The sequence below is a fragment of the Larimichthys crocea genome, chromosome VII, assembly GCF_000972845.2.
Source record: "Larimichthys crocea isolate SSNF chromosome VII, L_crocea_2.0, whole genome shotgun sequence".
Classification (NCBI taxonomy): Eukaryota; Metazoa; Chordata; class Actinopteri; family Sciaenidae; genus Larimichthys; species Larimichthys crocea.
The window spans coordinates 9,478,331-9,499,824 of record NC_040017.1 but is presented as its reverse complement, the minus strand read 5'-3'; the positions used below and the strand labels follow the sequence as shown (position 1 = coordinate 9,499,824).

General features: G+C 40.9%; 2 protein-coding genes across 6 annotated transcripts in view; both read left to right on the top strand.

The window, feature by feature from the left end:
- The window catches only part of mrpl44 (mitochondrial ribosomal protein L44), a 3,331-nt gene extending 1,020 nt beyond the window's left edge, over positions 1-2,311 (top strand). The window contains exons 2-4 of the mRNA XM_010752130.3: positions 1,099-1,567; positions 1,697-1,875; positions 1,995-2,311. Coding sequence (XP_010750432.3) covers positions 1,099-1,567; positions 1,697-1,875; positions 1,995-2,169 — 823 coding nt within the window. The 3' untranslated portion in view covers positions 2,170-2,311. The remainder of the gene's footprint in view (positions 1-1,098; positions 1,568-1,696; positions 1,876-1,994) is intronic.
- A 946-nt stretch (positions 2,312-3,257) lies between these two features.
- agfg1a (ArfGAP with FG repeats 1a) lies at positions 3,258-21,422 on the top strand. 5 transcript variants are annotated; one of them, XM_027280555.1, is made up of 14 exons: positions 3,258-3,676; positions 9,060-9,153; positions 10,703-10,818; positions 11,568-11,733; positions 12,020-12,182; positions 13,602-13,721; positions 15,217-15,249; positions 16,499-16,714; positions 17,382-17,568; positions 17,742-17,821; positions 18,188-18,304; positions 20,076-20,228; positions 20,356-20,450; positions 20,576-21,422. In XM_027280555.1, the coding sequence occupies exons 1-14, from the start codon at positions 3,510-3,512 to the stop codon at positions 20,633-20,635; spliced, it is 1,767 nt and encodes a 588-aa protein (XP_027136356.1). In that variant the 5' UTR covers positions 3,258-3,509; the 3' UTR covers positions 20,636-21,422. The 5 variants fall into 5 exon arrangements, with proteins under 5 accessions (XP_027136356.1, XP_027136355.1, XP_010750234.3 ...); XM_027280554.1 differs by having other exon boundaries at positions 15,217-15,288; XM_010751932.3 differs by lacking the exon at positions 15,217-15,249 and having other exon boundaries at positions 3,259-3,676.
- Positions 21,423-21,494: the final 72 nt, after the last annotated feature.

The window sequence follows — 21,494 nt, the reverse complement described above, 5'->3', positions numbered from 1 at the left end:
CCAAATGACCTCCGCCACCGAAGCCACGGTGAGGCTAACGTTAGCTCAGCAGAGAGCATGTCAAGGCCATTCATCATTGAGACACTGTGCGTATTCACCTGAGCCCAAGGAGTAGGTTGTTTAAAAAAAAAAAACATTACACATATCGTTAATGTGGACTTTAGTTTAGCAGCGTGTGGTTTTAACGTGAACCCAGGGTACAGTCAGGCTCTTTGCACAGGGACAGTCTAGACCCAAGAAGACCTTTATGACATGAACTAGTAGTGTTATACAGGTTATTATCAGATCAGAATCAGAAAGTACTTTATTAACCCTGCAGGGAAATAGTTTTTGTTACAGCAGCTCCAAACTGTAAGTGAGATAGTAAGTGATCACAGAACAAGTTGTTTTTTTTTTAATTACCTTTTTTTCTAGCATATACTTTTTTACCACGTAATATACTAACTTAAACGATAATACATTCCTTGATTATTAATTTATAACACTACTGATTATACTAATTATACATAATATATATAAAATAGGATATATGATGATATATATATATATATAACCTATACAATATCCTATCTTAACACTATATACACACACGTATAAATAACAGTTAAATAAAACCAGTGACAGTAAAATAAAAACCAAGTAACGGTGAACTATGCAATATGTAAATCTAAAACCTCATAAAGAATTAAGTCTTTGAAATAAATAACAGTTAAATAAAACCAGTAACAGTAAAATAAAAAAATTATACTAATTAAGGTCCCGTTCCATTCAGGTCAGACAGAGTCTATGATACTAACCTTAATTAGTGTCATTGCAAACACCTGTGTTTCCCCACTAATTGTGTCAAAACGGCTGTGTCTTAATTTTATAGACCATTTAAAATTTGTAAGACTTTCAAACTATAAAGTCTTTTTTTTTAGTAATCCCCAAAGACGCCTTTCTCCTGCTTTGTACAAAATAATCAATACAAGTAGTAAGTTCAGTACAAACAAGGTACTATGCATAGTATTTTTTTTTTTTTTAGTTAGCAAGTTTGAACTCTGGTCATGGAGGAAGACTCTACACGACTAAAAGTTAAAGCGTCTGACTTTCTTTCAGCTCTCAACAGCCTCACTGGGATTACCATGCCGAGGTTCAAGCTTTCAGCATCCGCCTCCATGAGAACTTCTCCCTGGACCTCCTGAAAACAGCCTTCATCAACCCCTGTTACCTGCGGACGGAACAAGAGAGGAGACAGGGGTTAGGTGTGGACGCTGAGGCCACCCCTCTTGCTCTGAAAGATAATATACAGCTGAGTAAAAATGGAGAGGGTTTCACTAAAAACTTCCTGAGCGACTGGTGCAGGGCCAGCTTCCCAAGCCTGCCGAGTGAGGGGGTGGAGAGTATCGTAGGGCACCTCACCACTTCAGCATTTGTGGCCCATGTAGCCAGAAATCTCGGCATTGAGGATCTGACCATGAGTGCTGAATGCCCTGTTCCCGACGATGTGCTTTATTCTACATTTATGGCGGTGATTGGAGCTCTGCAGGAGAGCAGTGGAGCAGAGCGAACTGGATTTTTCCTCAGGGTAAAAGGCCTGCCACAGAGTATTTAATTCAAGAAACTATCATTTGTCTACCTTATGACTCTTCACTTGGCTTTATTGTTTGTACAAAAGTATGATTTGTTTTTTTTTCCCCATCTCTCCTCACTGCAGGATTTCCTGGTCACTCAGCTGATAGGGAAGGACCTGTTTGATATGTGGACAGTTGTCAATCCCATGGGACTACTGGTGGAGGAGCTTACTAAAAGGAACGTTCCTCTGCCAGAGCCTCGCCTCATCAGGTCTGCTGGAGCCAGTACCGTCCTGCCACTATACTTTGTTGGCTTATACAGGTACAGCAAATAAAGATTTACTGTAAAAGTCAGAGCTGATATTTTTATGTTTGAGTGATATGCAGATAATTCATCATAGATTTTATGGTTTAAAGTATTTTGTTTGTTTGTTGATTCAGCGACAAGAAGCTTTTGGCTCAGGGTCCAGGAGAGACGCTTATAGCAGCCGAGGAAGAGGCAGCTCGCGTGGCCCTGCGGAAACTCTACGGCTACACCGAGAACCGCAGACCCTTTGACTTCTCTCCACCGCAGCAGCACCAGCAGCCATTAATTCAATCAGTCAGCAGGAATTAATGAAGTGACCACTGGTTCCATATCTTACCATGGCACAAAATGGCCCTGATATCTGTTGTTCTTGTAAATAACACAATCACCATTTGGTTTCTTTGATATTCTGTTATTCATCTGCAATAAAAGTAATGTATGTGTACATCAGGACTTGATCATGATTATTGACTGCCATATTTTTGTGTATGTTCTTATGAGAGATGAATATGTTGATATAACCGTGATTGGGTGGGTTCTCTCCAGGTACTCTGGCTTCCTCCTACAGTCTAAAGACATGCACTTAATTAATAGGTTAATAGGTGACTAAATCTCCCGCAGGTCTGAGTGTGAATGGTTGTTTGTCTCTATGTGCCCTGTAATAAGCTGGCGACTTCTCCAGGGTGTACACCGCCTTTCGCTCAAAGTCAGCTGGGATAGGCTCCAGCCCCACTTTGACCCTGATAAGGATAAGAGGTTACAGATAATTATTGGATGGACAATGTCAACATTTTATTTATTGACAGGCAGTTTTTACATGCATTGTTTCATCTACATGACTCGGTACCTTTGCTAAAGAAAATGCCGCATTAAAAACATGAGAATAAGAAACAACGCCACAAGTCCATACTCGATCTGTGTTGCAGTGACGATGTAAATCCGCAGAGTGGCGCTGATGGGTTAGAGAAAGACGAGTAACCGTCTGTGCACTGTCATGAGTACAACCAAAGAGTTCCCGTGTAGGAGTCAAGATAGTTCACGTCCTTCTGTAACCTTCGTAATCAGCTGGTTTTCACACGAAATTGCTCTGACAAGTGTTTTTATTTGTGCACTTATGTTTTATCTTTTAACTCAGTGACCGTGAACTACAGAGAAACAAACACACAGTGACTGATAACCACCGGTCAAACCTGCGTACTACGCAGTACACGACACGCAGCAACATAATTGCTGTAGACCACTATGTTACAACAGTGGTGTCTTAAACATGATTATCAAAAATAAATAAATAAATAAAACATATTGAAAGGAAACGAATATAAGACTTTAATTTGGCCGTGACCCATAAAAGAGGCGTTGTAGTCTAGCATAACGGGATTTAAACGAAGCGGAAGTAGACGGCGTTAACCCTCTTGTGTCATCAGTCAGAGAGCCTGATCCAACGCCTTGTTCGAGGAGACGCGAGGCCCCCCTGACAACGGAGCCACCTACCCACTCCCTCTCTGTCTTCAGCACGGGTCGGCAACCGTTAAAAAAAAAAAAGAAAGCACAGTCCTTTGTTTTAGTTGTAGCTGTCCCTCTAGCTGTCCCCCCGTTTTTTTATTTTTTTATTTTATTTAATCCTTCTTGTGTGTACATCCCCTTGAACCATGGCGGCGAGTGCGAAACGAAAACAAGAGGAGAAACACCTGAAGATGCTGAGAGAAATGACGAGTTTGTCTCACAACAGAAAGTGCTTTGACTGCGACCAGCGCGGCCCAACCTATGCCAACATGACTGTGGGCTCCTTCGTGTGCACCTCCTGCTCTGGCATCCTGTAAGTTTAAAGTTACTGAGTGACCTTAGCTTAGATATGGCGCACACGATTTAACGCTTCAGTTTTTTTATATTTTAGCAACCAGTTAGCCAGACGGACGTTAGACATGTATCCAGTCGTGCCAGCGTGAGTTTAGCTGTTGTGACATTGTCTTGCTTGAGCTTGTGTTGGGCGGGGTGCATCGAGGTGTCAAGCTAACATAGCAACCACCCTAAAAATGCTAGCTGACTTTAGCTCCCGATGCTAACCCAGTGAATTTATCTGACACTTGCAGATAAGCAGGAGCCAGCTGCTGCTGCTGCTGCTGCTGCTGCTGCTGCTGCTACCAGTTGCTGGAAGCACAACCTTGTAACTGAGCTAACAGCAGACAAAGACACATGGATGCATGTTTGATATCATCTGTCGCTTCATGTTATGTCCACGTTTTATGTTATTATACCATATGCAGAGATCTTCATTGGAAGACAGCTGGGCGTCATCATTTTGAAATGATAATGCAAACCCGGCATTCATGCCATGATGACTGTTGTATTTTAATCTATGTCTGTACCACATTTAGAAAGTATTACACCAGGCCGTCTGTAACAGATAGCAGCAAGGCTTTCCCTAATGTCTGTAGTTTATCTCTTTACCACAGCATTGGTGGTTTTGGTGTGTTGTGGTTTTAGATAGTGTTTGCCTGACTTAAAGCTTTGCTGTGCAGTTGTGTAACCAAGCATCTGTAGCTTGTGATTTAGGATTAGTGAAACATTCAGTTTCTCCTTAATGAGCTAGAGATATCCCACCTCAGTTTCAGCTGTCAAATGTTGCATTGTCTGCAGGTTTTGTGTTGTGGGTATAGTACATTTTGTAATGAAATCCCACACTAATGACAATCTGTTGCAGGATTCTCTAAAGGTTTTGATCTGTTGGATCACGGAGGACCCTCATGTAACCCTATAACCCTATATTCCATTATATCATGCCAATTTATATGTTTTTGTCTCGACAAATAGAAAATCTATGTGCTCTCTTTTCCCACAAAGTCTCATATTTGCTCACAAATAGTTTACCTTGGTTTTTGTAAGCGCATAAATTATGTTGACTTATCACAAGCCTTTGGAAGTGAAAACATTTGAGAAGAGTACATTGGCAGCAGGCCATTAGCAGGTAACTCAATAAGCTGTTCATCCATCCGTCCTGTTCTGCTCATTCACGCTGTCAGCGGCCTGCACTGGTCCTTCTTAATGCTTTATGGAAATCACCCTGCCATTTTCCATTTGTGAATAATGATTACTCTAATAATGTGTTGCTCAGTAAATCCCCAATGATGAGTCATCATCATAAAACTAAAGGGTCGCTGACCTTTTTACTTTTATTAGTCTGTTTCTCTCTTTCGTCTTTCTCCGACCCATTTTCACACAGTTTTTCTTCCTCAGACTTTGCATAAGATACAGCTCCTTGTTTGACTAAGTTTGTGACCTTAATCTGTGCAAACTGTGCTAGCTGTCTCCACTTTGAACATGAAGGTTATTTACTGTAGCATCGAAAAGAATGAGATTAATGGCGTGTTTGCTGATGGGCAGAGTTCGCCCTCTATTTCACTTCACCAGTGGGTCTGTGGGGACTCCACTGTGAATTTCCCATCTGCTCACTCCACGGTATTAAACCTCTAATGTGAGTTAATTGAGTTCTTTTATAGCTTGTGATCACAATTCCTCCTCTTTGTCTCCTGCTGCTCTTTATCGCTCACTTTCTTTTTTTATCAAGACAAAACATGTTGTTGTGGAATTTCAGTTGCAAAAATCTGCCCAGCAGAAGAGTGTGGAGTTGGAAAGATTGATGTCTGTGTGATATGTACAGGAAGCCTGGTGTGATTGTAGGGTCAGGAAGTGGTATGGCCCCACTGTGCTGCTACATCAGCAGCATGTGCCGTTACATGTGCCACAGGAAGTGGTAAAGAGGTCACTGTCTGCCTCAACTTTTTCCCTTTTTAATTCTAGAAAGGCAAAACATGTTAGCATTGTGCTTAGAGATTCATGCTTAGACTTGACACATTGTTTTGGTTACTCTCTTGACTACCCACTATGCCCCATTATGAATAGAGGTAGTGTTGGATTTATGTTGTCCTCTTGAAGGAAAGCCAAGGAAAACTATTAACACAAGTTGATATTTAACCTGAGAGAGTTTTGGATTGAGTCATTTGACAGGTAGAGACTGCCGAGACACTGTTTTTTAATTGAATTTTTTCTGGAAGTCATTTGCTCTTTTTTCATTTTACAGTGTCGCCAGTAACAGTGTTTAATTGTTTTAGGGGTGACGGCAGGGGCCCGGTTACTTACTACATGACAACCGTCTCCCCCCCTATAGTTGTGGTTGTTTAATGGGTGGAGTTGGAATCTACTATGTAAACACATTCCTTATGAAGGTGGAGGCGTTCCCAGGAGGAACACCACTCACAATGTCTCTTTCTAGAAAATTCCTCATGGCAGGAAGTTACCCCACTTGGCCTATGTTATCCTGAGTAAGCAAGGCTCCAGCAGTGACGAGAGCATGGCACAAGTTGGGAAGGTGTGACAGACGCCAAACGTTCTGGAGAATATGAATCATTGGCAAGCAAACAGATCTTGAACTGTACAATTGAGTTTGGGATGGGATTGGCAACTGTTAATTTTTGATTGTCCAATGCCAAGGTGCTGCGTCTGTGAAGCACCATTCGGGTGATAAGTTAATGATTGTTTTATCTGGTATAAATGCCAGTGGATTGGCTAGTGAGAACCATGAATGTTAAGAACTGACATTTTCTTTTATTTAGGAAAAAAAAGAACAAAACTGTAAAAGACATTCTTTTTGTAGGATCCTAAAGCACCAAAATGAAATATGGTGCATAGCCTGTCCTCTCTTTTGAGCCTCAACATTGCCAGTTTCTCTCACCCTGGAGCAGTTACAGTATGCAAATGAGTTCAGTTTTCCCGGCTGAGCTGGTCTGATGTACAGTAGCGACTAGGTCATGATTATTTTACTGTGCAATATGTGATAGTATTCTCTGGTACACTATGCTATCCAGTAGCCATGATGTAAAAATATGTGCAATGCTTTGAATATTCAAATCAAATCATACATTTTTGTGCCATTAATTGTGGATGTGTGCAGTATTGTGAGAAGCAATTTTATTAGTTCTTTGTTTCATTTAATTAATAATTACTGCAGATATTTAATTCTCCCTGCAGATATAATCCTACTGTAACTGAGCACTGTCACAATTGCAATGCTACTTTGTTTAGCAGAAATTGGGGGTGCGTGTTACTGTAGGGCCATAATAACATTGTGTCGCTGGGCTCGGTACCAGACTGGAATCCAGAAGATGGGTATCACTGACAGTTATATTGTACAGCACAGTCCGGGTGTAAGACGGCCCTGATTATAAGATTATTAAATGAATCAAAACAAAATAACCAGTGTTAGAGTTCCTTAATTGGACAACTGGGTAGAGACGCTGCCGTCATATTTAGGCCATAAGGCTTATGGAGCTTTCTCTCTGTTTCTGGCCTAGTTTCATCTTTATAGGGCTAGGATCTGATCAGTCACCTACCTCGGGATGCTGAAAAACACATTAAAGCTCAAATACACTCACACACTCTGTCTTTCTTAAGATATATTCGCTTGTGTGGCCTTAACTGTCTTCTCAGAAAGTGTGACCAGCATGACATAACTGGGTGGAAGTTGATAAAGTGTAACTTCTAGAAATAGCTGCAGTAGTTACCATGGATCAGCTTTCTAATAGAAGTATGCTGGTTCTAGTCATTGTGTAGTCTCTTTTCCATCTTGTGTTCTTACATGTGAATTTATACAGCTGCTGCGATGTTCAGATATAGACTGTGCAAACTAATTTGTGGCTACTTTATTCCGCGTCAGACCCAACTGTTATAAATATATCTGTTTGTAACACTTTCGTAACAATCAGCTGATTGGTGGATGTGTAAAGAATGGGTGGAGATGAGAACAAGTTCTGTAAGGGGTTACAGCAGTGAATAATTCAACAGTCCTGTCTAGTATTTCACTGCCTTTAGGATCTGACTCCTCTGTGTGTATAACATTGTGTTTGTAATTGTGACATGGTAGATCTTCTTTCCTAGTCTCCAAAGCGGATGCTGGGGGCACCCTGCGGTGTCGTGAGGATGGGCTAAGGGGTGTTGCAAGCCTTATATCATTGTTCATGGTGGTGTGAGTAACAAGGTATTTAAGAAGGGGAAAGGAAACAGCTGCTTGTTCAAACATCTTGGCAAAAAGCTTGAGGGAAAGATTGTAGAAATGTGGAGTATGGAATAAAGGCGAGTCCGTCTGTCCTTGTTTTCATTGTCAACCTTTTGATGTTTGCTGTCCTCGCTTATCTTTGCCAAGAGGCCAAGAGGTAAATCCAGTCACAGCACAGGTTAGATGTATGTGAACTTTTTACTGAAATCAAGTGTCACTGCCTCTGAACACAACACTGCACAGACCACTGCTAGGCTAATTTGCAACCTCCCAAGTGACAGCCAGTGGACATTATTGAACATTTACTAATTGGTGTAAGCAAATGAAAATATCTTAATGATATCTGACTTATGAGTCCTAGGCTGAGGTAAAAAAAAAAAAAACACACAAAAAAAATCACTGTTGGTGTTTTTTCACAGTCCAGTGGATACACTTTCACAATCATATTTTGTTTGATTGGTTAATGGTTAAAGCCACTTTCTAAGACTGGCTGTAACACTGTAGTGCGCAGCAGTTACACGTCTGGTCGCAGTTACAACATTCAGCTTGTATGCTAAATGCTGATTGGTCACCTTCACAGACAAAACAGGTGTCGACCTTGAAGCCAGCACTACATTAGTTTTCACTTACTGCTGTGTCCAGGAAAAAATACTGAGGCAAACAGGCCTGGAGCTTAATATAAAAGCCCGATGACGGCTCTTTTCAATTATTACCGTTACCAGGCATTTTTAATTTGGGCTGCCGTGTCATGAGCTGTGACCTTCTCAGGAAAATGAGCAAGGCTTGTGTGGTCTAATGGGTGTCAGTCCATAATGGAAGTTTCTATATTAAGGGAGATCACTCATTCTTTTACTGTGCTGACAACCTCAGTTCAGTCAACGGCAGTTTGGAGAGAGTTTCACCCTTTTCCTTTGTTCTGCTCGACTCCCTTTCTTTTTCTGTCAGTATTTCTCTCTCTGTCATTGTTTGTCTCTGTAATTTCTCTCTGTAATGCGGTCTTCCTTGCCCCAGTTACACACCAACCAGTCAGCTTGTTGCTAATTAAATGGCCCTGTCCTTAGAGTTGGGATCTGGAGTTTGTCCAGGTGAGGTTGTCCTGGACAGTGTCTACAAATTAACTTAACCCCTTTTTCCGTTTCTCCACGTACAGACGAGGACTGAATCCACCCCACAGAGTCAAGTCCATTTCCATGACGACCTTCACGCAACAGGAAATCGAATTCCTACAGAAACATGGCAATGAGGTAGGCATGGCGACTCTCTGCCCTTTCACAGTTTCTAAGAGGTCTGCTTTCTCAAGGATGTGGCATGTTTGCTTTACAGGTTATCCATGTAGGGTGTTAAGTCATCAATGCTTTTTAGACAATATGATATCATATGTGAGGGTGATGTAATGTAACCTCTAGGAAATATAGACATAGATATTTTGTGAGAATCTGCACTTCAGACAAGACTGTAGAAAACAACACTGAGGCCACAAAAATGACAGAATATTTCAAATTTTAAAGTTGTTTGAAAGAGAAGAAAAAAAAAACGTTCCCAGCACAAGACAGCAGCACCGAGGCTGAGTGAATTTGATGACATACTTTCATCAGGTGGCCAGACACAGTTCCCTGGCATCATTATGTTGCTCTGTGTCTATTGGATAAGGAGGAATTGTTTGCTAACACATTAGCCATAAAATACAATGATCTAGTTACTCCCTTACTCAAACATCTCATGCATTATATGGATATATACATATATATATAATTACAATTTACTATACATTTGTTTTAAACTTATTTCTTTATTTGAAACAATAACAGAAATTACATGACATTGCAACTTTTGTGGTAATATTTTCAGCCATATTGCAAAGAACTAATACAATATATCAAATTATGTAAATGGACTAGAGGCGAGAGGCTCTATCAAACGTCTGTTGTCATTCACATTGTGTAGCTCTCACCTGTCTGTCATAATCCAACAGAGTAGCACCACACATTTGTACTGCACGTAGTATATCATCATTCAAGAGCCATTTCTGGTAAACGGAGTATGAAATAGAACAATGCCACCTGGGAAGCGCAGCCTATTAAAAGCTGTAGCAAAGTGGCAGGCCGGGCAGACATGCAGGAGACTCAAGGTTGGAGCTGATGCATATATCTTTCAAGGCTGCTATATAAATATTGCTGCCCTCAAGTTGCTTTTTTGTCTTTCTGCATTGACACAGAAAACAAAGCTGATGTAACAGGGTGCAGTTTGTTGCTGTAAATGTGTGTGCAGGTGCATCAAAGGACACCTCATGAAAGCAGACGTGTATGCACAGCATAAGAGCCACGTTTCCTCTTGTTGCACGCTTCATCTACAATGCAACACCCTTTACTGAGTGCACACATGCATGAAGCCTATAAATCTGTCTTTACAGGATTAGGCAAATACTTTAGGAATGCTATCTAAAACCCAAGGCCAGAAAAAGTTGAGACTTACTCTAATTTCCCACCAAGCAACTATGTTCAACTTGTGTCTCCAAACATGGGGCAGAGTCATGTTTGACTCCTCTACTCCAAACATGCCAAACCACTCCAAAAGTAAAGGCCTTTTGAACTTCACCTGCCCTTACAGCAATAAGGTAATTAACTATATTATCTATTTGTTTACCCGTGTGGGTGGGTTTTTATTTCCTGTGTGAGTGCTGTTTCACTTTGGCTTAACAATTTAGTGGCTAAACATAAAGGTTGACAAGCCCTGCACTTCTAGCTGTGTACGTGACAGAAATGTTCAACCAGAAATCTCCACTGTGTGTTCCAGGTGTGTAAGCAGATTTGGCTCGGTCTTTATGATGACAGAACCTCCTCAATACCAGACTTTAGGGAACCACAGAAAGTCAAGGAGTTCCTTCAAGAGAAATATGAGAAGAAGAGATGGTGAGTCACTTTTACAAGACGGCAGTGCAAAGAAATAAACAGACCTCTGGCAGTGTGCACTGCACCGACATGTAGGTTTTTCTTCTCCCTGGCTTGGAATGTCACACAGGAAGCTCATAGCAATTTGCCTGAAGCCAGCCAGATATCCTTCTTTAAATGCCCAGAATGTAGGTCATTACAGTCAAGCTGCTTTATCGGCGAGATCTAGTTGTTCCACAAAGTTATAGGTCGTACGCATGAGGTTTAGCTTCTGGTGCATTGTGACTGTTGAATGTGATGACCAGAGCAGTCATTTTAGACAAGACCTAGTCAACAGCAGCTTGTTATATTGCAAATTAGGGATTAGCCATCAAAAATCATAGATAGACACATCATTAACGTCAAACAGATGACCATTAGATTACCACACGTTATTATTGTAGGTAGTACTGCTTTTGTCCTCTCTTGCTGAAGTCTGACTAAAATGAGAGTGATGAGTTGTGCATGTCTCAGCATGCCACTGTTTGTTACAGACAGGTATTCTCCCTCACCTAGACCTCTCCTGTAACACACAAATACACACATTTGCAACTAAGTAAACATTCTCTGTTATGACATTTGGATTTGTTTAACTTTTTTTTGCCTTTATAAATGCCATTATTACATTACAATTGTGATATACTGCAATTTACTTATTTATTGGTGATTTCTTTTGACAGCTCCTTGGTATGGAGCATAATGTAACGCATGCAATGTGAACTGTCTCCTAGGTATGTACCTCCTGAGCAGGCCAAGGTAGTGGCATCCGTCCATGCTTCCATCTCTGGCTCCTCAAACAGCAGCACCAGCAGCACCCCGGAGGTTAGACCACTCAAATCCTTGCTGGGGGAGTCGGCCCCCTCCTTACACCTCAACAAGAACACCCCACCTAATCAGGTGAGATTTATGTAGTGCACACATATGTGCATGATGAAATTGTAGTTATTGTCAGAAATTTTGACTCATCTGTCAAGGGCTGATAATAAGATTTAATGAAATGACATGCTAAAAATAACTTTGACCGTTCAAAATAATTAAAGGTACTGCAAAATACAGCTCTTACTCATTTCTTGTCTTCCTTAGTGTTGACATTTGTTCAAAGACTCAAAGACGTACAGTATTTGTGCATGCTGACCAACACATACACGCAGTTTTTTTCAAATCCATCTCCTGTCTCCACCAGTCTCCTGTGGTGAGCCGTGGACAAACCCATCAGCAGCAGTTCCATGACAAGAGGTTTGACCTCCTCAGTGACTTGGGTGGAGACATCTTTGCTGCCCCGCCCAACATGAATGCAGGCGCCAGCTCCGGTTTTGCTAACTTTGCACATTTCAACAGCCACACAAGTAAGGAACAGACAAATAAACGATTAAGCAATATATCTAAGGCAAAAATATGTTACTGTGATTTTTGAGTTTGCAGTGTGCAGGGAATTTCACCAGCTGAGAAGACTAAATATGTCAGCACATTAAAAACACAGGAAAGTGATCTGCTGAGACATAAAGCACTAAGGGAATGGAGGAAATGAGTAATGCCTTTTTACAGTTTTCACAGTCACATTGTTTCACAGGCTGTACTAGGAGCATCAAATTATAAAGGGCTGCGTACATTCCGTCACGTCACTAGTTAGAAGTGTTTATTAGTGAAATCGTCTCAATTGTTGGAGGAAATTTTTGATAAAGCCGAAATTAGTCATGGAAACAACAATGGCTAAATATTCTGAAATGTTGTCCTGGAAAATTTGAATTGCATTTGAGCCCTTCATTCACGTTGTTTATGTAAATCTTTTGACAGTGTTGGTAGGATAAGCTGTGCAGTATGTCACCTCAAAACAGGTTTATCAGACATTGAGCAGAAATGAAAAAAATGCTCCGTTTTCATTTCATGCCAGCCAGTCTATTCACACCAGACACAGAGCGTGTGTCACATAAAGGCTGACCACCTATGTGTAATGAACCTGAGACACTTTATTATGAACAAACTCTACTTCATTTAAAAAGTCCATACTAAGTCTACTGGTAAATTATATGACTTTTTGTGAAAACAGGGTCCTGTATTGTCTTTCTTTAAGATGACTTCACGAAGCAGATGACTGCTTCACGTGCTTCAAGAGACAGCTGCTATTTAACACCTCTGATAGACTGTGGCAGAAGTTTAGGACCATGCAGAAACGTCAGCAGCCACCTCCATGTACCTCCATGATTGTAAAACATAGCCATACAATATGCAGTAGTATCAGGGGTACAAGGGACAGTCAAATCTCCATGGTTACTAATGTCTGTAACATAGGGCTATTGATGACTGAGGGGGGAAATGAGTGGACATTATCCTCCACGGGAAGCAACGAGTCATCAAGACTCGCCCTTAATGCAGTGACTAAAGTGACATCTCCACATAGCAAACATGAGCCCAGATGTAGACCTTTGAGACTAATGATGTGTGTAGTGCCACACACACACTTATGCTGTAAGAGTCCAGACAGCACCTCATGGGAGAGGTTGACATTCAGTCTCGCCCGCCTTTTAAGCAGCTATGTATTTTATTGTTAGTTGTCACGCTCTATGATTACCTCTCATATTTAGCACACAATCCATTGTATTTGTTTTGCGGTCCATGCCTTTTGTCATTTTATGTATGAATCCATTCTATTTTTTGTTTTATCTCATCCATTGTTTTCCTCTCATTGTGTGTTTTTTTTGGTTTGTTTTTGTTATTGTGTTTTTGTTCATCTGCCTGTCTGAACCTCATCCTGACACCACCTCCAGCGGCACAGAATGCCAACGCAAATGCAGACTTTGCTAATTTTGATGCATTCGGGAGCACTCCTGGGTCTACAGGTGGTTTCCCCTCCGCACCCCAAGCCCCATTTCATCCCTCAAATACAGGTAGAGCAAGTTCTCTTCACTCGACAAATGACACACATCCAAATCACTCTCACATAAAGACATTAGCTTTCATATTTATGTACACACACGTATTGACGTCAGTCGTGCTATCTGTTGAGTCACTAGTTTTGTTGCCATTGGTGTTTTAAATGTCGTAGCTCACATCTTCGGCTTCCCAAATCATTCCATATGTGCAATGTCCATTCTTTTGAAAGACCTCAGTGCACCAGATGGTTGGATTACATTACATCTCAGTAGTTCAAATGGGTTTTATATGCAAGAAATTGAGCAAAATCAAAAAGTCTGGTTAATAAATGTCCTTAAGGCAAATAAAAAAAATGCTAATATATATTTCTGTTTTTGAAAACAATTCAAGCAGTTGTCCTTGGCTGCAGCTGAACACGTTATATATATATACATGGTATGTGCCTTAGGCTTTAGTCAGAGGACACAGAGCATGAAGCACTGTGCACACCAGTGCAGACACACTAGAAGCATTCACTCCCTGCACCACTTGTGGCATATCTCTATTTTGACCTACTTTGAAAGCTACATTTTACAAAGATAACTCTGATCATACAGGTTACCTACTTGTGTGAATTAATGGTTGTACATAAGAGCAGCGTACACTTACTACATTTTAGAAAGGACTATTTTATCTTCAATATGCAATAGACTGAATATATTTTCTTTTTTTTTCTTTTTTTATTTTATGATATACCATAAAATGGGTAAAGATCACTGTGCACTCATTAGGCGGACAGGTTTATAACTGCTTTCATACTGTAACCACACTGTGTATGCATATGTGAATATATTAGGGGCATAACTCTAGTATAAATATGTGCATACTGTGATATTTAGTCAAATCTCTGTTTGACTTCTAAAGCTGGCATTTCAATTTGGTATATTGTGTCTTAAAATATGTAAGAGGCAAATTGTCTTCATCTTACCTGTGTTTGACATTGTGGTCCATGTTTCTCTCCGAGCCCTCTGTGCAGTTTTACATAAGATGTGCAGTATATTATGTAAAACCTAAGAGTATTTGCTCAGCAGTAACTGTCTGCCCCAGCTTTTTACCTTAGCACTCCTCTCTCACGCACATACAAAAACACCGTCTCTGATACACAATTGAGCTCCTCCGCCCAGTAGTCTCAGAAAAAATGCTGTATGACACAGTGCCCTCTGCTGGAGCTGCACAGTGCTCTCTTTAGTATGCCCGCTGCTGGATGGATAAAGCATCCCCTCTCTCGTGGCTTTGCAAGATAATCCCTTTCTCACAGACACTGACTGGCTGTGCTATCTGGCCTAAGCTGTCCATTCTGTCATGTGTTTTTCATCCTTTGCTTCAGCAGCAGTTGATTTGCTTTGACCTCACACTTTTTAATTTTTTACCTGGACGTCTCTATTGATGTCTTTTTCTTTTGTTTCTCCACCCTGTCTTACATTGCTCATTGCCCCATTTCTCCCTCCCTCTTTGATTTCTGGCTGCCAGCGTTCACTGCACTCTCATCCAGCCGCAGTATGGGTGAGTTTGCCACTGCTCTGCCTCTCCAGGGTGCACACAGTAAGTCTTTCTCTCTGGTCTTGCCCTCTCAACAGCTTTCACCCTTTCCACTGTCTCTGATGTGTGTAGGCACTCTGATCCTCTTCTATCTGGATGTAACGTGCGTCTCGGCATGTAGCTCTTTTGTTGTCTCTGACTCTGAGTCACTGTTGACAATCTCATTGGTTGAAAACGGCGATAATAAGCTTTGATTGATAGGCATATTTGCTTTCCAGTTTGTAAGTGTACTTCATCATCATCAGGAGCAGGTTTAGGTGTGAGCAAACAACAACTAATAAACACTACAGGAGCCTAGTATTCTCTCAATTTTATGTAAACAATTCAGTTCCTCAGATGCTTTTAGATTACTCATCACAGAAAGTTTCTATCTGCTAATGTCAAATGAGTATTGGCAGATCCTCTACACTACAGTTTGCCTTTTCTTTAAGCTAAAGAGTTAAACCAACAATATTCTGTGGAATACATTTTAAACCAGTGTCAGTGTCATTAAAATAAAATTTAAATCTCTCTCCTCTTCAGGGTCTCAAAGACTATGCTGTGTCTAAGTTAGCTCAATATCCAAAACCTTTTTGTTCAAACGTGAAACACTGTGACGTCTCACACCCTTTTATTGCGTTCAAAACAAATCAGTTGCCCGTAATTGAGATTAATTTTGTTTACAGTGGTAAATTTAGGCTTTGTTTCATGCACAAAACATGTTCTGCTCTTTAAAAAATGGACTAATGTGTAATAGTTGTTTGTTTCCCTAGTAACAATCTTAGATCTGGTTGAAAGTGACTCATTTCAGAGCTCAGTAATGCCTACAGGGTGGTTGGCAGACTAAAGATATTTTCCATTTTCGTCACTGTTAATACATTTTGGGTTGGGTTTGTCTGTAACTCCCTTGATCCACAGTGTGGTGCTCAACTCAGATGTAACCATGGCACTTAAGAAAGAAAACCGCGTGCTGCCTATCATAAATAAATGTTAATGTTATGCATTCCCTAGGTTCATAGGCTAATGGAGAGCCATAATGCAGTGTTGCAGTAGACATGTTTTAGGAGTGTTGCTACCTGTCCTATAGATAATGAAGGTATTCCAGCCCCAGCCTGACTCCACCCCAACTTTATCCTCCATGAAGCTTCTTATCTCCCTCTCCACCCTGTTAATGCTGTTACTCAAAACAGTCGAGGTCCCCCTTATGACTTTTTAATCTCTCTCTTTCATGCAGGTAGCGCCTCAGGGGGACTAGCAAATGCCAATTTTGCAAATTTTGACAACTTCCCCAAATCGTGTAGTGCTGACTTTGGATCCTTCAGTTCCTCCTCCCAGAGTAACTCCACAGGAGCTGGCAGAGATGCTGTACAGAGTACTAGCGTCCCTGCCGATAGATACGCAGCCCTGGCTGACCTGGATAACGTGTTAAGCTCTGCCAAAACAGAGCAAGGTAAACTTCTCCTGCCTAGCCTGTTTCATAGATCTCGATTTTAGGGATAGAGGTAGACCAAAAAGTTGACACAACTAAATACATTAAGTTGACTCTTCTTGTCAGCGCAGGGACAGGCCATAGTCTTTCTCAGAACAGGGCTGATTTACATTTTCTAGCAAATCTCTAATGCTGTATAGATTTTTTTTTTGGCTTAGTTAAGGCTTGGAAGTATTTTGAGATGGCCTTTTCATTTTTTTTTTTTTTTTTTCAAAATCGGCTCCCTGACCCCAGTGCTACTGAAGCAGCACGTATAAAAACAACAGACCACTGCACATGGTGGAAATACCTTCTGGCTTTAAAGAATGCTATATGCATTGGTTTCATTGGAGAGTTTGAATGTCACATGGTCAGAATCGTGGCACTCAAGCGTCTGTGAATTGTACTGGGTCGGTACTAGTTTATTTTGTTCATATTTTAAACTGTATTTCTGTGCTAGAAAATGCAAATTTCCTAATGATTGAACATTTATTCCCCATCATTTTTAATAGGTTCAATATGGCAGCTATCTCCGGACCTTTTTTGTTTGTGTCTTTTGAAATTTGTCTTTGAAATGAATTTTCTTCCTGGATTAGCTGATTTAAAAGAGGATTGAAACCAGCTCTTTTGTCATGTGCTTCTGTTCCAGGAGGTGGTATTCCTGGTGGGGTGAGCTCAGCCACAGCAGCAGCGCAGGCAGCAGCAGGAGTGAGTGGTTTGCCTCAGAAGCAGTTAGCAGGGGGGGACCGCTATGCTGCCCTAGCTGAGCTTGATACTGTCTTCAGCCCCTCAGCCCCTGCCACCAATGTTTACAACACCACCAGCACCTCACAAAGGTGAGACAGTAAACACACACACGCACACACACCTGCTGTAGTGGGTTCCAAAAGTATAAATCAAAATAAAAATAAAAGATTATTCAGTACAACTTGACCTACAAATATAGTAATCAGTAGTCTTCTGGTTTTTGCTGGCTTTCCTGACAAGTCTTGACTTTGTCTCACTGCAGTGGTATGTTTGGCCCAGAGACTGGGGTGTCAACAGCACAAGCACAGCAGGCCCTGCCTGGCATGGCTCAAGGTTTTGGAGGTGAGTAAACATATAGGTTGTTTTCCAGTGGTTTGTGCTAATTGTGATTCAAAATTGAAATCTGCAATGATTCAGAAACTATAAAATAATCTTAGGAACAACTGTAACCTTTTTTTTTTTTTTTTGGAAACTTTACCATTTTACTGCTTATGACTCCACACAAATCTTAATTTGCGACCTGGAAGCTTGGTTGCAGGACACTGATGTTGGAAATCCCACCAGGAGATAATTTGTGTCCCAGAGATCTGAAGTGGGATCACTGACAGTCGACATCAACATGTCCAAATGGAGCATCCACCATGAGTCCAAGCTTTTGTTGTCTTGTATTGTTCCTTTGTTTGGTGACTTAATACCTCTCTCCAACAGCTCAGTCAACTAATCCGTTTGTAGCTGCTGGAGTTGCCCCAGTTGCAGCTCCCACCAACCCATTCCAAAGCAATGGCAGAGCAGCAAACATGGCGGTGGCAGCAGCAGCAGCAGCAGGTTTGTCTTAGTGTTTGTTTGTCACTGTGTCAACACACAGAAAACACTAGCCAATTAACTTGCTCAGTTACTGCAGTAGTGCAGATTTAAATCCTTTTTTGTGCAGGTATGTTATCGTACAGTAAGTGTATTATTTGTTAGATTTCCTTGTACACCCAAAGTGTCAACCTTTGCCCAGGCTGCTGCAGCAATGAATAAGCCTCAGACCACACTGCCAAACACTGAGGCAACCAATCAAGAAGAAAAAGAACAAATAACACAAAAAATACAGATTTTGTTCACTGTTAAAATGGGTAGCAGGACCAGCATTGTCATTTTTATGTGTGTGTGCGCAAGAGACAGTAAGGTGTAGAAACTGAGATTCAGTTGTCTGTCTGATTGCTCTTGCCATGCTGGACAGGCTTGGTGAGGGTTCTTCATGGGCAGGGTTATCCTCCCGCCTTTGGTAGGTTCCCTTTGTGCTCTCTGTTTCCATTTTGCTCTCCTGTGCCTCGCTCTAGCAGTGTCTTCTTACTCTTTAACAAATCTGTCAGGAAAATGTTGTAGAGGTAAAAAAGAAAAATAATCACAACATTCAGAAATGGGGGTTTTACAAACAGAGAGTGGCCTCGTGTTGTTGAGCCTCAGTGTAAATGAATTCCACTCCAAATCTCCAAATCAGAATGAATCATGTAATTGTCACATTGTTCTGATTAAAAATGCCATAACTGCTGTATCTTTCTAAATGATGGGTATCCTTTTTTTTTCCTGAAGAAAGGTAGTGCTCCAGCACCCTCTACTGGTTACCTGTGAATTCACTGATAATGGCTTCCTCAACATTTTCCTCTTATCAGTTGGCAAAGAGCATAAACTCTCTTCTGCCTTTGTGAATACATTTACTTATTAAAACTAACTATGTCCACTATGAATCATACAGTCATTCATTAGCTTCGTAGTGTCATAAATACAATTGCATAATTCAATGAATAAACAATAACTAAACACTGACTCAAGCCTTAACCTCTTTGGATCTGCTTGCATATTAATGTAATTGTAACTCCAGTTGTTTAATGGGAATTGGATGTAGCATTCCAGATTGCTCGGTTATTGCCAGCTGGCTGTCTCACTTGTTCGTTCGATTCCACCTGTTGCACTGTGGGAATGTCGTGGTCATCAGAGATCAGGCGCTGGCGTGACACTTACTGCAAGTGTTGATGCCTCATGTCTGACTCTCGTTCAGGCAATCCCTCTCTTTTTCCTAAGGCTTGTCTGGAGACAACCTTAATTTAAATGTGCATGTGTAACTCTACAAATACATACTGAGATTCTGAAGATCTCAGAAGGGGAAAAAGTTAAATGGTCAGTTTTTGGCATCAGGAAGCCACACTATGGATTACAGAATCACCTGTGCAGTTATTCGCCTGCTAAAGGGATGGTGACCAAATCAGCTGCAGTGTGATATAGTTCTGTTTCCTAATCTGTTGTAGCAATAAGTCTTTTTTTGTTGTTGTTAGTTTCTTGATGACTGTTCTGTAATCCCTAGTTGTTCTTCCTCTCACTCATTTATTTTTACTTCTTGTGTATTGCTTTCTAACAAACTGCTGATATAAATAACATTTTGCATTTATTTGTTTTTTGCTGATGTTCCTGTGTAATGTAACATTTTATAGGCGCGTGCGTGTGTGTGTGCTGTAAAACACTTGTTACATTGAAGCAGTAGCTTATTTTGTGGTATGCCTGTAGATGACTTGATTAGGCTTCTTTTAACCAGCTGCATCCTGCTGTGTTGCAGCATCATTTGGCACAGGCTCCATGAGTATGCCAGCTGGATTTGGGAATGCTGCAGCCTACAACCTCCCTACCAGCTTTAGTGGAACCTTCCAGCAACCCTTTCCTGGCCAGGCTCCCTTCCCTCAGCCTCCTGCGTATCCCCAGCAACCCAACGGTGTGTGTGCATGTGTAGATATTGTAGATGTAGTCATATCCATATTAATAACTATACCGAAATTTAAGCTTTCATGTGCAACAGATTTAAATGCTGAATTTATTCTAAATGATGATGTACATTGCAGGTGGAGGATTTCCAGCCTTTGGCCAGGCCAAGCCTGTTGTGACTCCTTTTGGGCAGGCGATGGCTGGACCTATGGTCTCTAGCAACCCTTTCCTGGTTAGTAAGATATATTGAAGTGTTTGAATTAAAGCTAGTTATCGTCAGGTTATATTAATAGATTGTGGATTTATTTTGAGCAGGAGTTTTTCATTGTGTGTTTGTGTATTCCTCTTTCTTTCTAGGGTGCTGGCCCATCTGCACAATATCCAGCAGGAAGCTCTTCAACAAATCCTTTCTTATAGCAATCCATCCAATCAGCTCCACTACAGGGTCAACAACTGGCGCGCTTGCACCTATTGCACTGTTTTGTTTCACAAGTAGCTTTAAAAACACAATGTTTGTAAGGATTTGTATTTTCTATCGCAGTTTGTCACAGATGGAACAATATGACAGACAGTCATGCTGGCACTGTCTGTGACGACAAAACAAAGTGATGGTGTGTGCAGAGGGAGAGGTTGATCCCCTCTTCTCTATTTAACCTGTGAACTGGCCTCTACTGAACCACAATGTATAATCAAACTGGCTGAAAACTAAGTTATTGCATATGGTGTATCCCATTCATTATGCTGCAATTCTGTACATATTTTCTTTTAGGAAATTAGCTCTTTGTGCATATCAGTATTTGTATTTAACACACAAGATTTGTTAAGACAGAACTGTTGCTTGGAAAAAGCTAATGGGTACTGCCACTTACTGTATTTGTGAAGAACCAAACTGTTTATTTGTGCAGGATCCTTTTAGGTAAACTGTTCTCACTAAAGGAAAAAAAAATGAGCCTATTCTGTTGGGGAGCGATGAAATGAGGAGTGACTGCTGCATCAGGGACAGGCAGGGGGACTCGTTTCTCTGCCATCCTCTGCACTGCTGACAGAGGCCCCGGTCACGACACGTCTAAACTACAGTCAACCACATCTGTAAGGGGGTAACAGGAACGGCTGAGCTGAAAACCACTTACATTGGGTATTAGAGAATTTTAAGTTAATATGTAAATATATACAGTATATATATTAAAATGAATTTTAATTAAGACGAAATGACCAAACCATTCATTTATATTGATGTATGAAATATTGTATATTTGTTTTGTATAAAAAAAAAAAA